Genomic DNA, 27,116 nt, shown 5'->3' with positions numbered 1-27,116 from the left:
CAATCAAAAGTTTGGTGCACCCGCGAAAGAGGCCCTCCTCTGGAAATATAAATAATTATTTTCTTCTCCAACACTCTCTCTCTCTTTCATCTCTCCTCCATCCCTTCTCTTCCCAGTGATGATGCGGGGGAAAACATCATGGTTGCCGCAATACTGTCTGCTTTAAGGACAAAACTTACAGTAGTTGTCCCAGATTCTCATTTCCTCCAACACAGTTCCCTCCTTCGACTCCTGTCACATACAATACTCAGAAGCACAAGTGCAAATGTTGTTTAAATTGCACAGTCGTTGGGTGTGCATAATTTAATATCCCTTTTACCAAATTCTGATTGCTCTCCTGCGATAGTGCTTTACCCTTAATAAAGTTCCACACCGCCATGCTTGTTCAACATCATTCTACTTCTATGCAGATTTACCTCTCTATCAATTGCTGCACTTTTGACTTTACCTAGTAAATCTTCCCTTTTCTTGCCTTGAAAGAGAGCACCAAACTTTTTTCATCAAGTAAAGGAGAACCTTCCCCTCAATCACCCCCATACTCTAATACATTTTACTTTGAGATTCACTGAAATATGTTTTAGTTTCTCTCCTGCTACCTCAGTCTCCTGTTTCCTTTTGGGATGGTCCTTCATCTACATCCTATCCCCACCTTTTTCCAAATGTCTGTCTCTTCTTCTTTATATACCTCTCTTTTCTCTCTTTCTCTTTCTCTCTCCCCATCTCTTTCTCTCTCCCATCTCTTTCTCTCTCTCACCCATCTCCCCCCTTATGTTATTGCACTTACTCGTTCTATGTCTCTTTTAATGTGCTGTCTTCCTCCAATTTCAATCTCTCACCTTTTTATCTCTCTCTCTCTTTCTTACTCAAATGCAAGTATTCTAGTATGTCTCTAAATATCTTTCTGTTCATGTCTCTATCTCTCACCCTCTCTCTTACTCTTTAATAGTCATTCTCTCTCTCTCTCTCTCTCTCATTCTCTCACAGTCTCACTTCTATCTTCCCCCTCTCTCCCATTCTCTTCACATGTCATGTCTCCTCCGCCTGGATCACATATCTGTATATTTAGAAGATTAGATTAGAAGCACCGATATCTGGGTGCAACCACTCCCGATTATGAATCATGAGCGAGCGAAATGCAGAGCTCGGTGTGCCGGCTTTAGCTCCATTTCTCTTATCTTGTATCTATCTCCATGTGTAAGTATTAACCCCCTACTGCCTCATACATACACACAGACACACAGACATTGACAGACACACACACATACACACACACATACTCACACACTCACACACATGCACTTACACCCGGCTCTCTGGGGGTGGGTACGGTTAGAGTGCATCAAAACACTTGTAACTTGTGATAGGTCTTCACCGCTTCTGCATTAACATGGCGTGCACAATACAGTCAGACTACGTTTCTACGCATTCCCAGTGTTATAAATGAGCCATTTGGTCACCACGGCTTGCAGCAGTATGTTTGTATGGACAGCTTAACGCAACATTAGAGCCAACTTTGATCACCTGAAGATTTAACATCTACCAAAGATAGCACGCCAGCATTTGTCCTGCATATACCACTTTGTTGCATATGTACATGAATAAAAGATAGTTCTGTAACCTATTTTAAAATGCCTGTTTATACACATTCATTGCCAATATATTGGATACTGGATTTGTTTCTTAAGGTCAAATTGATAAATCATTTATAGAGATATGTGTGTAAGTTGCCATTTCAGCATGCTGTAAAGATTACAATTCCTTCTCATTCATATTCCATGCCTCTAGATATTGGACTCTGCCTGAATGAATATATAAACCCCTCCGACATTTGTTACAATCTTTTACTAGATACCACAAGAGCCTCAACATATTCCTGGTAGGGAAAGATGAATGACACAATATACCTCATATGCGGTACTCTGTGTGGTAATTTTTGCAAGCTTTTGTATAAATTCCCAACTAGCGTGGGCAATATAAGTGCACTGCAACATTATATTTGAGTTGACTCCAACTGACAATTTTTGCCTAACAGACATGTCTTGGTCTGAAGTTGCTTGGAAATACTATGATATGCATCTATGATGTCTTCTAATACTCAACAGCAATGAAAGGAAATTCTGCAACGTTTTTCCAAGGTTGTAAAAAAAGTTTCTCATTTATATCAATCATCCAGACACTGGTGATGTGTATCCAATAAATTGGCTCATTTATACATTCAAATTTTATGCATAGTTCTACCAAAACAGGATGTACTTGATTGACGGAATGCTTGCCTGGGGCTTGCCTAGAGTGGCATAGTATTTTATTCATGCAAACTGGATTCCGGGTGTTGAAAATATTTGTCAGAAGCAGATGAATTGAATAGCTCGTTACTAGGTCCCAAGGGAGAAGGGGAAAAGAGAGATCTCTAAATTTAAACACACTTCAGAACAAGCCTGCAGCCCTATCGCTTCTTTCTTGGAGCGTTTCACAAACAACCGTTAAGAAAGCCCTCCCCTATGATCGACGAAGCTCCAGCGGAATATGCATCAATGTGCGCGTGGTTGGAAAAGTTTCAACAGGCAATGCTTGAAATCGATTACGCATCTTGTTGCCAGCGACAGCGAGAGAAAAATATTCACCGCGGAATGGAGGATGGTTTCAACCACATTGTCTTTTCCCAATCTTTCTTTTCATCTACTGATATTCCTTAACCATGTTTCAGGAGGGTAGGGTAGGGGGGAAGTTCACCACATAATTAACCATTCATGGGTTACATGATTGAAAAGCTCTCCCCCACTTGATTTGAAATTCAAATGCCGCCTTGCTGTAGTGCCAGGGGTGAATAACTTAGAGTCACTTTTGCTTAGAGTACCCTGAAACTCATATCTGTAGACACGTTCTGACAGTAGAAGGAATGGCATTTAAAGTACGATCTGAATCGCCATCCAAGTCTCACTTTTCAGATCACCATTCAAATGAAGCGAACATTCTTCTGAATAATTGTGATTGAAATATGATTTCTTTTTTTTTTAGGGGTTCACATGACAACCAAATATCTCACTAACCCACATGAGTGGAACGCCTGTGACCTCAGCCTGGCCCCTAGCCTGGAGACACTAAATGTGGCACAACTGTGTGTGACAAGTGCAATTGCACATTGCAGCACACTCAATGCAGGCCCGCGGGCCTGGACACTCAAACATATACACACACATCATCATCATCATCATCATCATCATCATCATCATCATCATCATCAATGTGCAGTGTATGCACTCTCTGCTGACCTGTTTGAGTGATGTGGCTCAATTGGGTTGTTGCAGTGGGCAGCGAAAGGAGCTAATGCATTATGGGCTATAACATGTTGATGTTCAAATCGAAGGATCATATGGGACATGGCGCAGAGCAATCATTGCAATTATTTGGGACAAATTACAAGAGAAATAAGATTTGGATCAGGATTTTTTTTCGACTTGCTGACTTGCCAGACATTCACACAACAAATTAGTGAGATTTGGATCGAAATCTAAATATCGATGTTTGGATTGTAACCCGCATGGCACTCCCACACTGCCGTCTGAACCCCCTATCTGTATTTTTTCCTTCTCCCCGAGATGCATCCATATTTTTTGTCTCCATAAAACAATAGCCACAGCCTGACATTACACAATGCTTATCTCCGACACGGAGAAAAAAAAAATGCCTGACAAGCTGAAAGATCAAAGGCAAATGACATCAAGCCCAAGTTCGTTATTCTTTTGCGATGTGGTTCAGTACACACAAGTGCACTGCACATACTATTAAATATCGATATCATTACATGTATGTGCTTTACATGTGTGCCATTAACTTTCTCCGATCCATCTGCATGCGGCAAATTGATGTCATCAGGGTCTTAAGGCAAATATCGTTGGCTCATTTTTGACAGATATACATGCATCAAATATAGATCAACACCCACTGACAGATTTAAGATCATTATTCCGGCAGGGATATTGGTCCCGAATACTGAGTGAAATAATGATGCACACAATAACAATGTGGACTCCCAGATCAATAGCTAGGAAAAAACAAATGTCAAATGAAGAGACTTCAAATCTGGTGGGGTGCCAAAGGTCTCGCAAATGCATGGCGCAGTGTCTTTTTAAAGTAGTCAATAATCAAGGCTTTTCAAGAAATTGGGATCAGATGCATGCACAGTTCATGCAACGTAGGAATTTTCGGTAGTGTAATTTGACTTTGTACTTGCAGTACTGTCGCACATTTCCATAAGCACCAATTTTATCAGCTGGACTTTGTAGCCAACGGTTCTGCTACTCACCTAATCATATCACCTAAACATTGAATACCACAATGAATTATCAGAGCTTTTTACCAAGCTTTCCTAGTATGCATGATAATGAAGAAAGGAAATGCAAATACGGTCTTCCAAAGAATCTTTATCATTTAAATGATATCTGGCAGATTTTTTTCCCTTGTCTTTGTCTGTTTTGCTCACCATATTCTTATTCAAGACATGCTTTTGAAAAGCAAGGACTGTTCCTAACATCCAAAATCAAGTACTATCTATGCCTCAGACTTGTCCAACATAGCAAAAGCCAATGCGTGCAAAACTGGATTCCATGTAAATGAAATGCATTTGACAGAAATAGCTATAAAAGCTCAATGCAAGTTGGAGGAGGGGGGGGGGGTTGGATCTTGGGAAGTGGTGGCAGCTTTTCCCCTCATTTGAATATATTAATCAAAAAGAAGATCTTGTGGTCCAGAATATGGCCCTGCAAAAAAAGATGAGCAATACAGTCATCAGATTCAAGCAGTGTAGCTCGAATCTTGCTTCGTACAACCCACACCTGCAAGGGGTGCCCCTCTTCCTCGTTAGGAATGCTGTCAATCGACTGGGAATAAGTGGGGCCTGACACTTTCTTCACCTACTCAACACTTATGTCGGGACTACCTAGTCTCATCATGTACAGACTTTTTTTCCCCGAAATATATTTGCTGTACAACAACCAAACAAACCTGAAATTATAGGCCACCTGAAATACATAGTCTGGATGGAGTCTGGAGGGAGTTGGGTGTTTAATTTGGAAATTCAAAATTCTGTGAGAGCAGTTGCAGGCTTATGGGAAAATATGTGTATGATTGATGGTCGTTTCATTAGCATATTTCAGGTTTATGCACACCCGCCAGAAGAACACTTATTCCCAAGGACGACTAGACAACTCACTCCTAGATTTGAACGGCCACATGTAAGCATCAACAAATAAGAATGCCACAGGAGTAGCAAATTATGAATTTCGAAAGAGGAAAGGCTGATCTCACAGCTCAGGACTTTTTTTCTCATAAGAGGCAGAGTTATGAGGGTGATTATTCATAAATGTGAATAGATTAGTAAAGACGTAAATTTGCGTATAAATATCAACTGGTGGAAAGCTTTTCAAAGTGGCTGCACCACGACTAAGCCCATAGCCTGACAGGGAATCCTAGCATCCCATACATCATTCAGAGGATGGAGATACCACCTGTAGGTCTAACCTCAGAGATTTCTTAACATCCTTCACAACACCCCGCGCATTCGGTAATGGCAGGAGAGCCTCGGAATCACCATCAACAGTACCAACTCGCAAATGGTACGGCTGCGTGACTTCGATCACAAGACTGCAGCAGTAATTGACATCAGTGTTTGCGATGATTATGACAAATTTGATCACAGAATGACGACAAAGACATTGTGCTTATCAGAGACATGAAGACAGACTGGTTCATCACAAAACATTTAGAGTCATTTGTATCTCTATTGCATGGAAAATCTAAACAGACTTTGTTTGTAACAATTCAGTATGCTTTATTGCCATCTAATACACAATTCTCTACAATCCACACACAAATTTGTCAAACTTTCCCCTGCCCACTCATGAACTACTCACAATTGATCATGCAATCTTCCCCCCCCCCAAAAAAAAAATGGAACAAAATGGAAATGGAATGATTTCAGCAAAGCACAAAATACATTACGATGTAATAATACTTATTTATTCGCTTGGGTTTTGTTTTTGTTTAGTTTTTGTTTTGTTCTACACTTCATGGGGCAACATCAGAATTCTGGAAAGAGCATCCTCCAAATGGACCTAAATGTATGGGAGATGGAAGTATTGGTCGTAAAAAAAAAAAAAAAAATGACAAGCAATCTTCGAGCCACCACTCCTACATACTCCGCATTGATTTTATTGATTGGTGGAGGCCAAGCGCGAGCCTTGACGGAGAATTCGTAAGAAACTCTGCGTTGTCGCGGATGAGAAGAACCTCTCCAGCAACAAAAGCGTGTCTGCCAAGGTTGGTAAGATGAGGAGGCGGGGCAGCTTGGGAAAGTTGAGGAGCAAAGAGGATTTGGTCCTCTGGGTCTTTTTATTCTCTTCTTCATCTTCTTCTTCTGTTGTTATTATCTCAATCTGAAGGACCTGTCAAATTCTTCAAATGAAACAAATCACATGCACGGAATTCGCAGTGTGCAGGGTGGCGGAAATGGCGTGATTTGTTGACTACCATTTCCTCACGCCTCAGTGAAGACGAGCACAGCTCCCCATCAATGTGCGAAGCATGACTCAAGAACATAGAAAGCCAGAGTCTGCCTCTAAAAAAAAAGAAGAAAAAAAAAAAAAGCTCGAGACAAGTTTGTACCAAGCAAATGTTGATTTGCACACTTCCAATTCCCTTGCTCCTCCATTTCCTAAGCGTAAATTCGATAAATATTGTGACGGTTCAGTAACACAGAGCAATATAAATTGTTCCCCACATTTGTATTGCCACGAAAGAGCACACAAACATGAACCCAAATTGATGTCATTCTAACATGAGTGGTGCGGTGTGTTCCTTAAAGGGGTGGTACACTGTTTCAGTTGAGATGGGGCTTCAAGTTCCCAACATTTTTTTATGACAATTTTTTTTTTCAGATGAGAATGTCGTATGGAATATGAAAGAGCATATAAGATATAAAAGGAATTAAAACTTTATTTGATGAAAATGGTTTTAAAATGGCCAAGATATTCAAAACAAAGCAATCCTAATAAAGGGTGAGACCCACCTTTTATAAGGATCGCTTTGTTTTTACTTTGTATTTGGAAATCTCAGCCATTTCAAAACTGATTTTTACCAAATGAAACATTGATTTCCTCCTAGAATTGTATGCTCTTAGATATTTCATAAAGTGGTTTCTGAGCATCTCACAAAAAAGTTAAAAGCTGAATCCCAATCTCAACCAATACTATACCATCCCTTTAAATGCTGTTAGACTTTGGAGGGCTTGTAATAGCATTGTCCTGTCTTGTCTTCTCCTTGGTTAGAAATTTATGTTCCCTACTCATTAACTGAATGCAAAAGCAATTCATCAATGAGTGTATGTCCTCCTCCTCCTCATCTAAGATTGCAGCTTGAATAAATCAAATTTAAATGACTTTAAGCACCAGTGCTTCATTCTATATATTTACAACCTGACTCATATCAGAGATGGTGATATATTAACCAAAGTCACAGCACACATTCATGCACTATTTATTGCATCACAAGATCAAGGCATTAAAAGTACTCACTTATTTTCAAGATGGTTGCCCTCTGTTTTTTATATGTTTTTCTTTTATACATACCCGAAAGTCTCTTTTCCTTGCTACATTAACAAACGAACAATCAAAATCTTACCCACCAAATATCATGGCTCACATTTACACACTATTCCACACAAGATATAAAATCACATTCTCATAATTGCTGGTCCATATTCAGAATGGTCACTCCTTCACCTAATTTTCTTCACCATGTGCAAGTCCCTTTACCTTTCTACATTAAAGGTCCCAATAAGAATCAGAGAACACTTTTACATGTCATTCACTATATCTAAATCGCTGACTGATTATGAGGACTCATAATCTACTTTCAAGATGCTTGTTCCTTTGTGTTTCTTTCTCAGCAATATACAAGCTCCTTTTCCATTCTCTACATTGAAAGAAAAGCTTATTTTTCTTTAATTACAAGCTGCATAATTGTAATGTTTATGTTACTGTAAAAGTGGAATTTTCGTGCATTTCGGACAACCAGAAACTAGCGCGAAAATAAAAGCACAAGAATATTTTTGCTTGCCATATGTTCCAACAGTTGATGTCTCGATCGCGCGGAATTAAAAACATGCGAAACTCTTCTTATCCCGCTGAGTCGCGCAAAAATATCCACTTTTACGGTACTGTTACTTGTCACTGCTGTTACTTGTCACTGTACATACCTACATGTATGTTGTTGCTTTTTATAATTATGTTTTAAAATGTAATGCATTATAATTTAGCCTTTGGGATATTATTTTGCATGTTTCTTTTTTATGTACCACTTATCATTCAATCAAACAATCAAAACAAACATTCCTCATAATTCTGAAAATCATTTTGAGAGATGAGAGCATCTCTTAATTTTCAATTCCTGGCTCTCCTTTCTCTCAAGGATCAGAAAGTAAAGATTGCATTCCAGTGAATGGGGACAGGTGAGTTGGAAATTTATGCCAATGATGGCATTACCGTGGAAACGGGAGAGCTCCAAGTTTACACAGTGCCCTCTGTGAGGAAGGCGGCAAAGGTCAGCTAACAGCGCGACCAATTAGAATTTGATTTCTCACAGGCAGCTGATCTCTTCAGATGCACTTTTGGAGAAGGGTTCAAACTTTTTTTTTTTTTGGGGGGGGGGGGGGTAAGGGCAGTCACCATTCAAAACAGGGCAGTTACTAGATCTTTTAGACTCCCTCCCTGCTTTTAGTGGGATAAATACCTCCATTCCACACCATCCCCCTTTTCATATTTTCATTTTCAATTCTGTTTACTTTTCCAGAACCATTCATTTGTCAACCACTATTGGGAAGAAAATATTCATGGTGGCAAATTATTAACATCTGGGGCATAAAGGCTCTGCATTCAATTTGTATAAAAAGGTTGACCTCTACAGCACTGGGATTATTTTTTTTTTTTACTTGCACAACAGCATTCAGGCTCTCCTTAGAATGTCTATGACTGACTCTTATTTTGTCAAGCTTCAAAACATTTGTGCCACTTTTCAAAGAAGCATATTTTGGACTCCATTTAAGCAAGAGTCTATGCCGCTAACCCATAGAAGACAGTCTGATTTTGTTCAACAACTATCCATATTCAACTTTAGACTGAATACAGCCAAGTATAGGCCTCAACAGTTAACTACACATGCTTTGTTCAGGTAACATATCAAGGTCAGTTGACAAAATAATCAGTATAGTAACATTAGTGATGTATGTTTCCCAGTGTATATAATCCCAAAGTAGTTCGTGACTCTCATTAGGCGCAAGGGCTTAAAAGATGTAGAAAGCATCCCCTTCTCATGTACATATGTATTTACGAGATAAAAACATGGCTCTTCCTTAAAGGAACATTCTTGAAATGGAATGATGGGAAGAAAAGAACGACCAACAAATTCTCCAGAGAAACAATCTGTTGATCGAAACAGGTTGAAATAAACCCATCCACCACAAAAAACAACAACAATATGGTACTCAAATCTTGTGGAGATGGCGACGGAGCAAATCCTTAACAAGACTCATCAAAGTCTCTCTTCTACATTAAGTTTGACAGCGTCCTCCATCAGTTTCCCCGCCCGAACCATCTGGTCGGCACGGCAATTCTGACACTGCCATCAAAGTTTCTCCCCCCATGAACGACCCACCACGTGCGAGGCAATCAGATTCTCATCAGGCTAATTGGAAGGTGAAAGGAAGTGACAGTGAGTTAAGCCTTCCACAGCTCAAAGGTGTGACTACCATGTGTTAGAGCAATAAGATACTTGAAGGCCATGGTTCTGAAGGGATTAATCTGCAGGGAGCCAAAGAGGAATGACAAGATAATTGTTATGTTGGTGGTCCATGTCCTCCAAGAGCCACGCCCATGATTTTCAAACCATACTTCTCACTTCATGTCAAATTTATCATCCGGAGGATGCGACAGCTCAAGTATCGCTTTTGTCGATAATGCAAAAACTTTCCCCGTTTCAATGCAGATCGTCAACTGTTTGATGAATTGGCAAATCTCTGACAATCAGTTGAGGTAATTACACAGATGATCTGATGAATTTATCATCATACAAGTTCGGAAATCATTTATTCATAATGTCGTAGGTGCAGTATCAATGTGGTATACATCATACTTTCAGTCATGTAAGATCAATTTCACAAGACAATGAAACATTTTGAAATTGAGGCCTTGAAGATATGTTATGGATTTATTACTTATCTTTTACATTTCAGCATTTCTATTCTGTGTTTTTACGAGAGATCTAGAATATATACTAAAAATAGCAATACCCCCTGTCCTGTTAACCCTCTCTCTCTCACACACAAAGTTGTCCAATGAACTTGAACTGCAGAATTCTGCATGGGTCATTCTGAGAACATTTTCTCACTAATGAAATTCCAAGCACTTGGTAATGCATTTTTTTTTTTTTTTTTTTGGGGGGGGGGGGGGAGGGTTGTCTCTTTCTCTCATTCTCATTTCTTTGGCAGTCCTTTGCCAGGTCTCTGATGACTGTTATCACACCTCGCCCAAGTAGAGTATTATTCTTGCAAACCTCCTGCAATCCCAGCACAAATATCCCTCTCTCAAATTTCAATCCGAAGAAAAGGCTGATCCTCCATTCTCGGGGCACTTTCCTTCTTCTTTTCTGCCTGTTCCCCCCCCCCCTTCCCCCTTTCCAATTCATGTTATTCCTGGACGAAAACAAATTCTTTACAGTAGCCCCCGGTGCAGGGCTCTGAAGAATGAATGATCGAACTTCGCGAGTGCTATTGATGCTTGCCCGTTTTCTGCGTCTCTTTCCACATTTCTGCAATTCTTTGCATGGATGTTCTGGGTAGTAATTACACATTGGCGAGAGCCATCACGCAGATTGATACAGAAACTATTTGTAAGTGATTGAGCACATACAGGCAATTTTAGGTGACAGATACAATGGACCCTGAAAAATATCAAGGTCTTGAACCTCAAACATTCAGATAGATGTTTCTGACTGATCTTGAGATGCCCTTTCTTATCTTCCAGAGTAATGCACAAAATTTACAAGCTTTGCTTTTCTTGTGTATTTCCCTTTTCTACATATAGTTAAACAATGTAATTTTAATAGCTTACTTTGTTCATTTATAGAAATATAAAGATAAAATTACGGTGATTGCATTATGTATCATTGTAATTTGTGTGATTTGAATTTTTTTTATTCATGTAAGAGTAATTACCTTGTATTACTTTATATGAAAATAAAATTATATGAATTGAATTGAACTTAAAAAACAGCAACATATTCACGTGAGTCATAAGTCTTGACAACATTAAAGTCCCTGTTATATGCAAAACTAGCAAAGTTGTAAAATCAACACAAATCACTGTTCTATTCTAAGCACCACAGAAATGAACAAGTGGGTATTTAAATGAAATACATGGTATGCATTGTGGAATTAAAAAGCATTGCCATTGTAAGTTTGCATTTCAATTTGTGCAGCATTACTATTGTGACCTTGTCCTAATTACATTTCAAATATTTAATCAACACAGTCACTTGACATATCCCCTTGAAATACTGTATGCATTGTCGTCCTTTTACTCTAGTTCAAACAAGACACAATTTGCTATTTGGCCCGAAACGAAAAAAGTCTAGGTGGCTGAGGTGTTCTTCTCATACCAGAGTGACTTCCTTTTCCTACAAATGCATGCATAACTTGACACCTTTTTTTTTCTTCTTCTTCTTCTTCAATGCAGTCAATGGGCATAAGTGAGATGAGACCTATTAGTATTTGAAAGGTATTAAAGGACAAGTCCACCTTCATATACATAAGGATTGAGAGAATGCAGCAATATTAGTAGAACACATCAATGAAAGTTTGAGGAAAATTGGACAATCCGTTCAAAAGTTATGAATATTTTAAGTATCTGCGCAGTCACTGCTGGAAGAGAAGACTACTACAGTGTATGATGTCACATGCGTACAACTATATAAGGAAAATAAAAAGAGAATTTCATAAAACTTTACTTTTTCAATAAAGTGCACAGTTCTTCGACTTGCTACTGACATATGTTAAGGGTAATATTATTCCCCCTGCCTTCTGAAAGAGAGAAGTCGAGTGTTCTTTTGTTATGGGAGAAAAATGGAAATATGTTGAATTTTCTTTATTCTTCCTCTATATCGTTGTACTCATGTGACATCACAAGCTATAGTAGTCTTTTCATCCAGCCGTGACTGAGCAGAAACTTCAAAAATTCATAACTTTTGAACGGATTGTCCGATTTTGCTCAAACTCTCACTGATGTGATCTACTAATATTGCTGCATTCACTCAACCCACATGTCCATGAAGGTGAACTTGTCCTTTAAGTCACACATTTCACTCCAAACCTTGGGGAACACATACACTTTTGATGGCAAGTCTTTAGGTAATCTGGTGTAAGATATAATAAAAAAAACTTTCAACAAAGGAACAGGCAACAAAAACCTTTTGAAATCATGGTACTTTAAAAATCTGTTATCATCACTAGAAAGTCATACATTAATCAAGTATGAATTAATCAAGATACTTTAAGGAACCATGCCTCTCAGGCATACAATGGCCTTCTTCTTGTTGCTGTGACAAAGTCTTGCCATTGATTCAATAATTACATAAAATTGAGTGTAAATGCTGTGCTTCATTCACCAAAAGAGAAAACATTCAGCAAAGCCGCCTTTTTCACGGAAGTTTGTAAATTAGAGAATACACATTAGGTATGTTTATCTTGGCAGATGAGGTGTATGGTTTCCTGATGAACACTCAGTTGGCAACTATTCATTTTATGATCCCGTATATTGTAATACCACAGAGACTAAGACTACATGGTTCTGCAGAGCTGCTAATCACAACAAACTGTGGCTTAAAAAAAAATATGGATTTACAAAAGCTTTCAATGTAACTGCTACTGCGAATGAACATTTTATATTGCAGAGTATTTATAGAATCTCACACTGGTCTGCAGTTGTGGTCACTTTTGTGATTTCCTTATGCTGGCTGCCATTTATCGATTGCCCGTCTCCAACGCCATGTTTCCCCTTCATCCGAGTTTATCCCACCTTTTCATTAGAGTGGCTTCACATTTTGCCCACTTTTATTGTCTTTCCACAAATGTCTCATGTAGATAAAAAAACAACAACTTTGAATTCCACAAAGTGTTATCCCTCTTTTACACATTCATAAAAGTCGCATGGAGCTTTGAAAGTAGCCGCTCCATTTCTTCGTTCAATTCTGTTCCAGTTCGGGACATCAGATATTGGTACTTCCTTTGCAACAACTTAAAAAACATATAGTATGTCAATAAGCATGCATCAAGCTCTAAAAAAAAATGATCACGTGAAGAGGAATTGGTCCAAAAAGTCAGACAGGGGAGTTACGCCCTACTTCTCAACCTCAGCTCACATGTCACGTACGGATACAAATGTGCACGTATCTGGAGGGCAGAACTTCAAGCATCACATTGCAGCGGGGGGGGGGGGGGGGGGGGGGGGGAGGGGGAAGACAGGTTTGGGAGGAAGAGGGGAGGAGGGGGACATAGAAGAAGAAAGAGTACCTTCTGGCTTAATTTATGGATGAGCTTGCTGCTTGAAGTGCTAGAGAACATTCAAGAAGATACAGCCAAAGCAAGAGGATTGGGGGGACTTTTGCAGGGTTGGGGAAAACGCACTGGAGCTCTCTACCCTACGGCGGCGCAGTATGAGCAGCATGGGCAAAGTGGAGGAGAAGTTTCAGACTTACATCATACCTCATTTGTCATATCACATTTGTAGAACACGTAGAGTTTTGTACAAAATTTGCAGATATGTTGAGTCTCCCATCGACCGCTAACTACAAATGACACTCAGTACATCAGCTAGGCTACGCATGGCATGAACTGTTAATCAAACCATGAGCTCCTAGAATGCATGCACCAAAGAGTACAAACATACATATAAATGTCATTGGAGGAAAACCAAAGGAATGCATGGTTTATCGTAGAAGTGAATAAAGACTAAGCTAGGCTTTCCCCAATCAAATGTGCTATAAGAAGTCAAAAACCACTCAAGACAGTAAATGCTCTCCTCGAATTATGCAAAAACTCAATTTGAAAGCTCTTGCAAACCACAACATGCCATTTGGATTTCGGAAATGCATTTGAAAAAAAAAAACAAAACAAAACAAAAAGTGATTCTAGTCTGCACTCAAGACTTTGCAAAAAATACAAAATGGATCAATAAGCATAAGAAATACAGTGTAGATATTTCTAAACACGTTAACAGATGAGTTCTTCGCATGTCTGAAAGCCCCCTAAAAAGTGGCGACCCCTGCAGAGCTAGCTCATCACAAGCTTGATTGCCTCCAGCTGATTGGGAATGGCTTGGGAGGTGGGAGTCTATACCAAGAATATAGTTACTTCATGCACAACACTTCCTCATGAGTGAACTGATTATATTATGTCCATTGATTTCTACCTCCCTCGTGGACGAAGAAAATTACTAATGAAAAAATAACAAGTCTCCCAATTCAAACAAACATTTTCCTTTTATTTCTGTAGTATATTAATATGTAGATTAAAAGAAAACAAAGTGAGCAGCATGAACTTATAACTGTATCATTTTTCTAGATCTTACCAAAACAGAAAGAGGGAAAATGATACCAATGAGATGTAAGATAAGATGTAAGACACAGTCAAACAAATATGTGTGATTAATGTCATCTCTGGCAGGATTAAATCTCAACATAAATACCTAAAGGGATGTTTGAATACTCTTCGTCTGTGGGTAACTTTCCCTTCATTTTACCAATGATTTCTGACAATAATGGAATGTCAATGGAAAACGACCATTCCACATTTTTCGATTTCAAATGTGGCAGTACATGGCATTGTTCCCATGAAACCCTACGAGACCCACATTCTTGGAATCGGAGGATTATACACGCGCTCAAAAAAAATCAGACTGGGCACGACAAACATGGCGCACATGACCTGCGAGTCAATCACATCTCGCTTGGAGCTGAGCAAGCCTGGCGTGTTACAAATCACAGCCAACTGGCCAAATATCCCCACATTCTTAAAATCCCCTTTTCAACCCAGTGTTTACACCTCATGAAACGGTACTGGGAGCGGAAAAAAAAAATCAAGTGAGAAAAAGTGGCAATATAATGGAGTTTGAACTTATTAGAGACCCTCGCTAAACCAGCGGGTTGCCTCTGTTTCCCTTTTCTTTATCACGATGACACCCAAAAAGAGTAGCGGGGGAATGATGGGGTGAGGAGGGTAGATAAGCAAGTGAAGCTGAAGAACAATTCTCAAGTGTCATTCAAAAAGGGTAAAGGAAACAGAAAAAAAAATGGCCATGTTTTAGAGATCCATTGAAGAAAGGAAGAAAAAAAAAATGTGCACTTTGAGGGCATGGCGGATAAAATTACAGACAGTGGGGGCATTTTGGTGCGGACGCAAAATGGCCTCGTGTTTTCTGTGCTGTATAAGGAAAGCAGCACACTTCTCAGGCTTCATGTGCAAACAAAATCTCACAGACTTCCTGCTGAGAACAGGAACTATTTCTATTCTCTCTACACTACACTTTTTGCTCATAAATACAAAAAGAAATTCTACATTCCACTGCTGGAATGCACCAATCATTGAGTAATCTATCTCTTTTTTCAAGGCTACTATAAAGAGCTCTGTGAAGTCAACAGAAGCAACTTCTGCAAAAATGTAGGTAAATACATATTATCTATATTTCATTGAATACAACACTCAAGACACAACAATCATGCAACTTCTTCATAATGTGAGAAAATCTTCTTCTTTTTTTTTTTTTTTTTTGGGGGGGGGGACAATCTTATTCCCAATTCCCTGTCTTTCATGTAAATACATATTTAGCACAACATTCAAACATAACTACTGGCATTTTCCCTTGCTTGAGGTCTTCAAGGAAAGTTTTCCTCAGCTCAAGTACCACAGTTGCCTACATTGTTACGCAATCAATCGCAAACAGACACAAAAAAAAATCAGAATATAATCATATTGGGACAGCTCCTCACTGAGAACTTACCAATGTTTCCAAGCATCTACTATAGACCGTTGCCAGACAACATGATTTGTAAGAAAATGGATAGACTAAAATGTTCATATATCTATTTGGAAAAAAAAAATCCCCACACATTCAAAGCTAGCTACTACCATGAGGAACTATAACAAAGATCAGGATGTGATTTTTGATGGAAACATTTTTCAACCAGCATTCACCCTATGATTCTTGTGGAGTGCTTAGAAATTGTTTTATAAATGGGAATATTGGCAAATGAAAATTTGTATTTCTCTGAATATCGGCATGTAGCTTTCTGACTCGATATCATTAGTTCAAGCAACAACTGTTCGTATTACTGTCATGTAAAATGGCACAAGTTTCTTTATTATTAGAATGTTGAGTTCATGACTGCCGCAGAAATGTTAAAATCCCTCTCAGCTTCTCCCCCAATAACTGCACTTGTGGCGGCAAAATGCGACTGATCCAAAACCAATGGAATGTCCTTCCCAGCAGGCACGGAGGCAATAATCCACGAGGGACAAACTGCCCCGACATCACGGATGATGGCTTCGAAAACTGCACGAGACATCTCTCTCTCTCTCCTGGCTAAATGACACCCCAGACCTACAAGCACTCACTCACTCGCTCGCTCGCTCCCCACCACCCCGAACTCTGGCCGTACTTCTGCCTGGGATCCCCTTTCCAATATTGCCGTATCTCACGCTGGGCCCGTCTCGTTCCTTCCCCGAAACATGACACAACCGTGTCCCAGCGCCAATGAGGACTGCCTAGCCTTTTAATCAGACTCGGCCTCTCCCCTTTTACAGGGATGGCATAGTTGGTTGAGGTGAGGATTCAGCTTTTAACATTTTGTGAGATACTCAGAAGCCACGTCGTGAAATGTTAGAGAGCTTACAATTCTGAAAGGAATTCAAAGTTTATTTGATGAAAATAGGTTTTGAAATGGCCGAGATATCAAAAACCAAAGTAAAACAAAGTGATCCTAATAAAGAGTGGGTCTCAACTTTTATCAGGATCACTTTGTTTTGGATGTCTCAGCCATTTCAAAGCCAATTTTCATTAAAATAAGCTTTGAATTCCTCGTATCCTCTTTCGCTATTTCACTTTAGAGGTTTCTCATTATCTCAAAAAAAATCATCATCAAAAAACGTTGGAAACCTGAAGCCCCATCTCAACCAAAACTGTACCATCCCTTTAAATATGTTTTTGCAACCATGACATGATTTTCAACCATTAACTGAGAGAGAGCCATCTCTGTCATAACCTGCATTACTTTACCCTTTTACTTTCCCTGCAGTAGGCAGTTCATACTTGTGTAGAGTACAGCTTGCCCATAGATTAACCTTATCATCACCAAAGGCAAGACTGCCACATGCAACAAGGAATAAACAGCTATCAAGAAAGGTTAATTGCTCACTTCAAATTTGAGATCAAACTGTCTCTGTGCTCCACAATGAGGGAAAAGAAAAGAGTTATCTACATACAAGGTAAGCAAATTTCATATTTGTTGTCAATGGACTACTGTAAATAAAAAAGCAACGGGATTAATTTGAACTGCCTTCATGAATTTAGGCTGTTGAGTTTTTCAAGTTGAATTTCATATTAAACTATGATTTTGCATCTAAAGTGAAAAATTGCATTACACAGGAATCATCCAAAGCCATAATGATTGCATGCTCTTTTTTCAATGTAAAATACATAGCTCCATAGGCACTGAAGGCTGGAATTGAACATGAAGGAAACATAAACATTCAAGGGTGAAAAAAGTACATCCATATTTTCTTGCAAATTTTAATATGATTGAGAATGTTTGGGCAAAACAGTCTACAAAGACCTAGAGCTCTCATATCATCAGGTGCTGATAAAAGTACTTGCTGAGAAAAAGCAATCACTTAGTTTTGTGCAAGATAGCATGTCTGTGCGTTCGCAAACCCCTTAAAGAACATATCAAACCTCTCTTCTCACTTTCAGACGCTCTTGCATTCCTACAACTAACATACAAGTACACACTGTATGGATGATGAGTCACTTATTTCCAACTACGCGAGGATGGAGTGCAATCTACGTGTGGAACAGCGTGTGGAACAGCATGAGGTCCGACGCTCTCCAACGCGGTTAGACGGGGTCAAAGAGGGCTCCCTGCTGGTCTTCTGGAGTGTGGGTTCACTCGAAGGGTCCGACAGCAGGCTATTTGTATGTTGGCTTGTAAACCAGACACGTCCCTTTCACAAACCCTGTGTCAATCACCCCTTAAATACCTTGGCTGGACTCATAAGAAAATAAGAAACTGTGTGTATTTTGACAATTTCCCTCCAGTCCACTGGATGGAGTTATGTATTCAAAGAGTCGTGTGTGGAGGCTGCTCAGGATTTTTTTTTGCCATCGGTGACTTAAAGGTGTTAACCCATAAGCAAGTAACCTAAATGAGTACTTTAAAACTGTTAAAACCCTTGAAGAACTAGCCACAAGTGAACCTGGCAAAAGGTTCATGGGTAATGTAACCCCAGACAAAACCAAATGGTCTTCAATGGGTTAAATTTCTGACATAGCATGTAGTAACATACTTGGTTATTGTTGTTGTTAATGGAATATATTCCATTTAAAGCAAACTCCTGTATCTTAAAGTTAGTACTAATGACTGGTTTCACATGCTTGTTCCCCCAATATCTGTAGCAGTGACTGGACTTCCTTTTCCTGTAAGCATACAATAGATGTTGTATGGTTTCTTCTAATCTTAGCTTTCCATGTGATGTATGGGGAAAGGAAATGAAACTCAAGTGCATAAACAATAAATCTATCTTTACGTCATTATTTAATGTTTAGTGCCAGGGCATAGTTCACAACATTGTGATTTAGAAATGTCATACTCATTTGTCATTCATATAATCTTTTTAATTATTATGTTCAGGCACATCAACTTAGAAATACAACTAAAACAAAAATAAAAACAAGACCTTGTTTGTTTTCTTGAAAGGTTATGCAGGGCTGTCATCATCTCTACTGGCTTTTATGCCATGCAGTCGACTTCATTGCAGGTTTTAGGTGAAAACTGAACTGGGGCCTCACACAAAATCAATATGAAGATTGGCTACCGCTGGGAAACCGTCGGTACACACACACCAGACCTATAATATCCAATTGGTATCTAATCCCCATCCCTGTGATATGCATACGTATCCCTCCCAATCCAATATTGTGTATGATCCAGCCACAATCAATATCGGGGGGGGGGGGGGGGGATGAGGATTTTACTTCAGTCAATATTTCCCAGGATTTGGGTTGATAATATCCATAGAATATGCCTCCTCCTCTCTGGAAGTCTTTTTTGATTAATCCTTCAGCTATCAGGGCAAATCCCTTATCCACAGGGAAATCTTGACATGAGCTTCTCAAAACTTTTGCATTTTTGCTGCAAGTTAAGACACTGGTATAAGTCCTGACCTAAGTCTCTGATTGAAGGCCGTAGAAAAATTAACATAGCACAGAAACAGTAATATAATCAGAGCTGTTTACTCACTGTAAACAATTGTGGAAATCTACTGATGGAACACACTATATGCAGCTTCTTCAGCTGCCTGAATACATATGTATATATATATATATATATATATATATATGCACATGACATATGTTTGCACATAAATATACATTAAATTAACATAGCACAGAAACATTATATGTGCACATATATGTATTAGGTTTTTATCATATATATATATATATATATATATATATATATATATATATGTGCACATTACATATGTTTGTACATAAATATACATTAAAAGCTACAAACAATGTTTATATGAGTTTATAAAATGTGCTACCATATAGCTGTTTTAGCTGTTTCCTAAAATATGCTACTCCAAGTAATCATTAGGTGTGACAATATTGAATAAACATATCTTAATCATTATTTACTCTTAGCCCTTTGCATACTTAACCTGGCATTTTCTTCATGATGTCTATGAAACTTTTAGAAACATGTGGGATAATGGTAAAGGGATAGTGAATGAGAAAAATTTAAAATTATACAAATTTCACATATGTTTCAATGCTGTACATGTTATGACACCAACAATCACTTATCACAGGTGATTCAAACTGGAGAATCATTGATTTAAAGCAAAGAGAAAAGTAAAGAGAATTGATGAATCTTTCATAACTTCTGGCACGATGCAACCACCTACTGTCCTCTTTATATATTTAAACCTTTGGATGGCACTTTCAGTGCACTTTCGATCACTCTCATTGGTCTCATTGCATTTCATTCATGATTCAGCTGGCAGCCAACTACGAGAATCAGATAGATCAGGGAATGGCGGAGAAAATATTACACGAGGAGGAGGATGCCCTCGCTTGCTGATGGCGTGACTTCCAATCCGTTTTATTCGTGTGATTTGCGATGGGCTGGGGACTTGTTTATTGCATTTGACTGCCGCAGCAAGCGATCAAATCCATTTACGAGGGCGCAGGGTGGGATGGGGGCTCTGTTCAGACTGCCTGATAATCCATCCTGGGAAATAGCGCTCTCTGATTCTGGCACATTCAATTTGAGTTTTCACATTTCAAAATGCTAAAACACATAGAGACATTCTTTCCTTAGCATCTTCTTTGTTTTTTAATCCAAAAATTTACTCAATAATTTTCCAAAGAGCTGAAATGAATGGAAGAGTCCACTGCAGTATGAAAATATGAGCTACATTACGACAAATATTTTGTGGGAATGTGAAAGGAGGCAATAAAGATCAGGAATTAAAAATCTGCTTGGCAGAGTGAGAGAGTGCATGGAAAGTATTGATTTTAAGTGCATGTAGAGGCTTGCATACCACTGATATATTGGTACCCTTTAGCAGGACTACTTTTTTTTTACAGATTCCTATAGTATAACCATACATTATCTTGGAAACCACTTTATTGGCACTGACATCACATGTTTCTTACGGTTCTTGAGTCAACCAATAAAAGATGATGACAAGAATTTTCAGACAGAGTTTTAAAAAAAATTCTACAATTAGCCATGCTGTCAAGAAGGTACACAAGCATTTCATATAAAGATGCCAGCCTCACGCTTAACTCTCATCTATACAGGACAAAGTATTTTACCAGAGCCATCAAAATTCAGGCAAACATATGGCAAACACTGCATTATGTAGATTATGAGGAAACAAGATTCGGAGCCAGTAACTGCAGTTTTACGGTCCATTTGCTCTTGTACGGTTTCGTCGCCCTCAAAGGCTTGACAAATTACTACATCACCCATTCACCGCGGTGAATTTTGTGTCAAGCACTATTACAGGTTATTAGGACTGTTCCTCACATAATGGATCCTTACAAACCAGCGTACTGACATACTGACTATACACTCCATGGCCTAGGCATTGTACAGACATCAAATCTTCGCTGGCAAACTACTCGATACATCTATATTGACACATCAATGATGTGGACTTGTTTGAAGTCCTCATCTACATGAGAACGCAAAAAATTCTTGCACCCACATTGGGAATAACGAATTCTTCATGTTGCAGCAGATACAACCATTACAAAGTTCAAAAGGTCTCCCTTTTTTCCCCCAAACTTCATAGACTTGCGATTGTGGTGCAGAATATAATGGATCACTACCCCACCTTGTACTGCACTTTAATCGGTAATGACACTTAATCTGTGATCAGCCCATTGACATTGCACTCCCCCGATGATCAAGTACTCATTAAGCCCGAACTTGAGCATACGGAGAATGCATCACTCGCCAGCATCAATGGCAAATATTGTTACGCCAGGCACGGGCCTGAGAAATTAACATGGCAGGCGAGTTGCTCACAGTGGTTGTGGGCATTCGCATATCTGATGTGAACGTGGCTCCACAGAGCCTAGGGTTTGGGTTGGATGCGCTCTAGTGCGAGCAGTTTTCCAGCCACGAGGCACGATTTGTTAAGTGAATGGGTGCGTCACGTTTTTCCCCCGGACCTGTTGGTGATTTATTGTTGTCTTACCTAATGTACAGATGCTTGGGGGATGGGATGGGGGGGGGGTGAGGAGGAAGGAGGGGAGGGGTTGAGAAAGTGACCACTGGAGCAGGGTGACTTAAATTGATTAAAATTGAATGACCAATCAGCATTTCGTCAAGCCTACAGCAATGCACGTAGGTGAGAACGCCAAGCATCCTCCGGTAATATTCCTCTGTGGAACGAACTCAAACAACTACCGGTACTGAAAATATCTCAGAGAATGTTTGGTGAAAGACATCTGATCTGCTACTCCATTCATGCCACACGGAAAAAAACAGAATGTAAAGATGAAATGAGCCAGGAACTGGTGTCATTTGAATTCCTGTCAGTCAGTGACCTTACCCTTTCGTATCACAAGCTTCCGGAACTGTCTCAAGGTGGTTGTACGTGGAATGATTTTAAATCTTGGAAATCAGTAAAATTGAGGCCAAGAAATTGAAGTAGAATGTTCTTCTACTGATTATGAACAACAGCACATTATGCTAACTTTCACTGCAACAACGAAATTATTCCTTCCCGCTGACGCTCAGTTGTTTTTGTACTTTTGGCTAATTCCTGCTGATCATACAAACATTGGCAATTCAGTCTCCTGTTTCATAAACAACTGTGAGAGTCCAAGTAGGTTTGCCAAAGAGGAACAAAGCACCTGTTACATCAGCATCAAGAGGTCCTAGTTAGTATTTAACCCCAGAAGACCAGTATTCAACAGACTGAAGGTCATATCTTGTCATCTAAGCGTGTTCATGTCTGATATAATTAGAGAAACCAGTATCTACTTTATCACGTTGACAAGCAGCTTGGATTTTCCAGCAGCTAAGATTTCCTGTATCCACTGGAATGACATAGATATTACAATATTCCTTACCTATGAACCCCTCCTGGCACAAGCAAGTGTATCCGGCCTCTTTCTGGACGCAAACTCCGCCATTGGCACACGGGTTGGAGTAGCAGAAGTTGATCTCCGTCATGCAGTAGTTTCCAGTAAATCCTGGAGGACAGTCGCACTTGTAGATGGTCTCTGGGTGGATGGAGCGGAAGATCACCGATGTCGTGGCGATGAACCCGCCCGGTGTCCAGAACGTGAGCGGGGCGATACAGTGGTAGAAATCGCTGCACACCTCGTTCAGGCAGAGGTTGTCACCGAACGGCAGCACGGTGGCGCCAAGCGCCTGCGAGAGTTGGCTTCGCTTCAGGTACACCCTCTCCTGGAGGTACTGGGAGCTGAAGAAGGAGCCGTCGGGACGCTGCGCCGCAAACGTGATGTTCAGGATCGCCGTGTCCTCGTCCTTGATGCTGAAGAGGTAAACGAGGTCCTGGTTGGCTGGGATGATAGCCGCAAGGGCCTCGATGAACTGGATCAGCTTTGGGGACAGGAACTCGTTGGACTGCATGTTCTCAACCTGGACTGTCACACTGCTAAACAACATGTCGTGGGTCACCATGATCATCCGGAATTTGCAGGATGCTGTCGCAGGGTTCAGACCATCTGAGAGGGAGACACAGGAACAAAATAAACATAAATATAGATCTCATTGAAAGAACAGGGGCAATGTAAAAGTTGCAAATTTGGCATTTAAAAGGCTTTCACATATTCTGCAACCAAAATAAACAATTAAGTGTGAATACTATAAGGGCTAAAATGAAGGAGAATTTTTCATTAACAATAATAAAAACACAAAAGCTTTGATACAAAAACAAAAGTTTTAATAAAAAGACACACCAATTGACATTGTTGCTTTTAATCCATCATTCATATTGCTTGAAATTTCCAGTGTAGCACTTTTGAAATTTGTTTAAAGCACGACAGTACATTCCTTAGCATTGCTTCCCAGCTTCCCTACTTGAATAATGATAATAATGATATTCAGTTCTCAGAAATGCATAATACCATAAGATCTCTATGCATGCATACAAAAACAAAAATCACACAAAAATTTCAATGTTGAAACAACATCATTCCTTGACCATTTACACAAGCAGAGAAAAAAATAATTAGAACCAGAATTGATTTTGAAACAGAATCACAATGTTCATAAATCCATGCAATTAAAGAACATACAGATCATTTTTGTTGAGACATGGTACCTACTAGATAATCTAATCTTCATTTCCCACCCAATCAAATAACATTTTGAATGTCACATGGATTCCATTCCAATGAGAAACTCACACCGCCCTTTATGTCCCCATGAATAATAGAACAGCCAGTCCCATATAGCACCAGGCTATAATGTATCCCCTCTAGTCAAAATGTGATTCAGCCACTACTGAATAAGTGATTCGGTGGAACTTTCACTCGATGCAGACGTGATGGGTATGTTCACAGATCTGCGTCGGGGGAGGTAACAATTCTCTAGCCAGAACGTGGCCCAATTTGCCCCAGAAGGTGTGAATTTCACAACTCCGTGAGAGGCACTGCGAATCATGAGATTAATCGCTGTGTAACACAGAGACAAAATGGCTTCCACATTGGTTGAGACTTGCATGATAGAAAAAGCCATTGCTTGTCATCCTTTAGTGGTCATTGGTTTTTGTATTTTCACTCAAACTTTCAATTACCAGTGGCTTGTTTTTAAAGAAAAAAGAATGTCTACCTCTCAAATACTTGCAAATGTAAACCAGACCATTGCTTCTATATAAGTGCATATCTGACACATATATAGTTGACTGCAAACAAGATGGCGACTTAGTGTGGCCAATTAAGCATGGAGACAGCAGCTTTATATTACTGCCATGATCAAGCAACTGGTATAGCAATGTGATGATAATACGACACGTCTGAGTCAGATGTTCCTGATTACATTCAAGCTCAAATCTATGCCACTTTAATGGATATATATGCGCGAGGCTAAGTTCGCTCCTGGAGTGCATTCTGTGCTGTACCGAATAATGAAAGATGACAGTGCCACGATGGCCACAAGAGCAGCGGAGGTACTATCAATGGCTACAGTGCGGTTCCAGCTGCTGGCGCAGAGCACTCTCAATAGGGTGCCTAATATGCATGAACATTCATGGAGCGAGTGTATTGCGCCCTCGGGCACCTCCTTCAAGCCAGGGGAGGCTAAGTTCGTACACTTAACCGCATCAGAATCGACTCTGCCATTTTGGGTTAAAGATATTTCTCTTCTTCTTTTTTTTCCTCCCTCATCCCCATCCCTGCCCCCCCCCCAAAAAAAAATGTGGGTTGTAAACACAAGCCACTAGCTAAAAAGAGGTTATGAGAGCACTTGGGGTACGATAAGGCATTGCTAGGAAAAGTTTTAAAGGAGTACGCTACAGAAAATCCCTCTGTTGGCTTGTCTGCAGTAGTTTATAGAAGTGCAAAGTCAGTGTGAATGCAGTGCTCTGCCTGCTACTGCCTCGACCGCTTTTAACTCTCTGCAACACTTGCCATGCTCAATCTTTTCCATATAGCCCACAGGCTTGAGGGATGATGAGACAACTGTAGATAGCTATGGCGAAATGCCCTACACCCTCTCCCTACTTAGTTGTAGTCATTCAAAATAAATGCCCAGTGATGCAAAAGCTGCCACCGAGCTGTGGTGTGAACTGCATATAAAACACGTCACTCGATAAGGCATGCATAGGCATATTCTCTGTTCCACTTCAATCCGAGTTCTTGCGGCAGATGAATTCTACATTGAAGGAATATGCAAGTTATGGTGTGTTTTGTTTTGTTTTGTTTCTTTCTCACTTTTCAAGTGCACGGCATATTCGGCAATCAATTCAACATGCAGTTACATGTGATATGGGAATATCAATGATGGGATTTATGGCAGCTATAAAGTGGGTGCCGAGAAGCTGCGGCCAGTAACACAGCTGAAATGATGGCTGTTCTCTCCTCACTCAATCTTGTGCGTTGTATGATTCATGACAGGAGAATTACATCCCCTTGCGCTGCTTTTACACACAGCCGAGTACATGCACAGCATGCTGATGGAACACCCATACTACAAAATCCATCAGATAGGGCGTATTGATATTAAAGATTCCCTCTGATGGAGAAGGACGATGATGCCGCAGTGATGAAGACCATGTGAATACTCGTGATGCTGGATGAGGAGGATGAAGATGAGGATGCTGGCGATGGCGATGGTGATAATGACAGCAAGGGTGATAATAATGACAGGAGGATGAGATAGAGGAGGATGAGGATGACGATGATGATGATGATGGTAAGATGACGCTGATGGTGATGAGAAGGATGAGGGTGATGTTGATCATGATGATGATGATGATGATGAGGAGGAGGAGGAGGAGGAGGAGGAGGAGGAGGAGAAGGAAAACCAGGAGGACTAGATGGGATTGTATTTTATTTGACGTCAAATGAGCATACCCCCTGGGGACAATGTTATCTTGAAATCAAAGTAGCAAGACAATAAATCACAGAAACTTTGCTGCACAATCAGACAAATATGAGATTTATTGCCATATGATTTTCCATGAGTCATCCACCAATAATGTCCTGTAGAGAAAGCTTATGAGCTGTGTCTTAGAAATATGACATCGCTTGTATAAGGCTTCTCATCATACCTACAGCATACTGAGGGATGGTAATGTTTGAATTTTCTTTGAACAAACATTTTGTCCATTCCTTTTATCAAAAAAAACACTACAAGAAATGTTCTTGCAAATCTTCCATGACAGGAAAATCAGATTTACACAAGAACATAAAATCAAGAAAAAACCCCACACTGGTCGTTCTGGACTTAATGACAAGTGATGCAGAAAATAAACTCAAAACAAAAATGATGTCAGTGATGGAGACAAGGTACTACCTAAGTCTAGTATATGAAGAAAAAATGTTGATGTACGCAATTTCTGTCAATGGTTTAAACCTACTTCACATCAGTTCCCACCAACACATGCCTTTGATTACTATGCACAACTGCAGGTGCTTATGCCAGCTAGCAAACTTCCGCATGCACAAGCATTAAACCAACCAAGTGCACATGGGGGGGGGGGGGGGGAGCATTCATGTCTGGCTGAATTTGACTCGCGCAAACAC

General features: G+C 39.8%; 1 protein-coding gene across 1 annotated transcript in view; it reads right to left on the bottom strand.

The window, feature by feature from the left end:
- Nucleotides 1-23,591, bottom strand: part of LOC139743812 (cadherin EGF LAG seven-pass G-type receptor 1-like) — a 98,101-nt gene extending 74,510 nt beyond the window's left edge. The window contains exon 1 of the mRNA XM_071654268.1: nt 22,974-23,591. Coding sequence (XP_071510369.1) covers nt 22,974-23,556 — 583 coding nt within the window. The 5' untranslated portion in view covers nt 23,557-23,591. The remainder of the gene's footprint in view (nt 1-22,973) is intronic.
- Nucleotides 23,592-27,116: the final 3,525 nt, after the last annotated feature.

The sequence above is a fragment of the Diadema antillarum genome, unplaced genomic scaffold (genome assembly GCF_040938485.1).
Source record: "Diadema antillarum isolate AM-2024a unplaced genomic scaffold, OU_Dant_1.0 seq00001107_RagTag, whole genome shotgun sequence".
Lineage (NCBI taxonomy): Eukaryota > Metazoa > Echinodermata > Echinoidea > Diadematoida > Diadematidae > Diadema > Diadema antillarum.
This window is presented reverse-complemented; position numbering and strand designations above follow the sequence as displayed.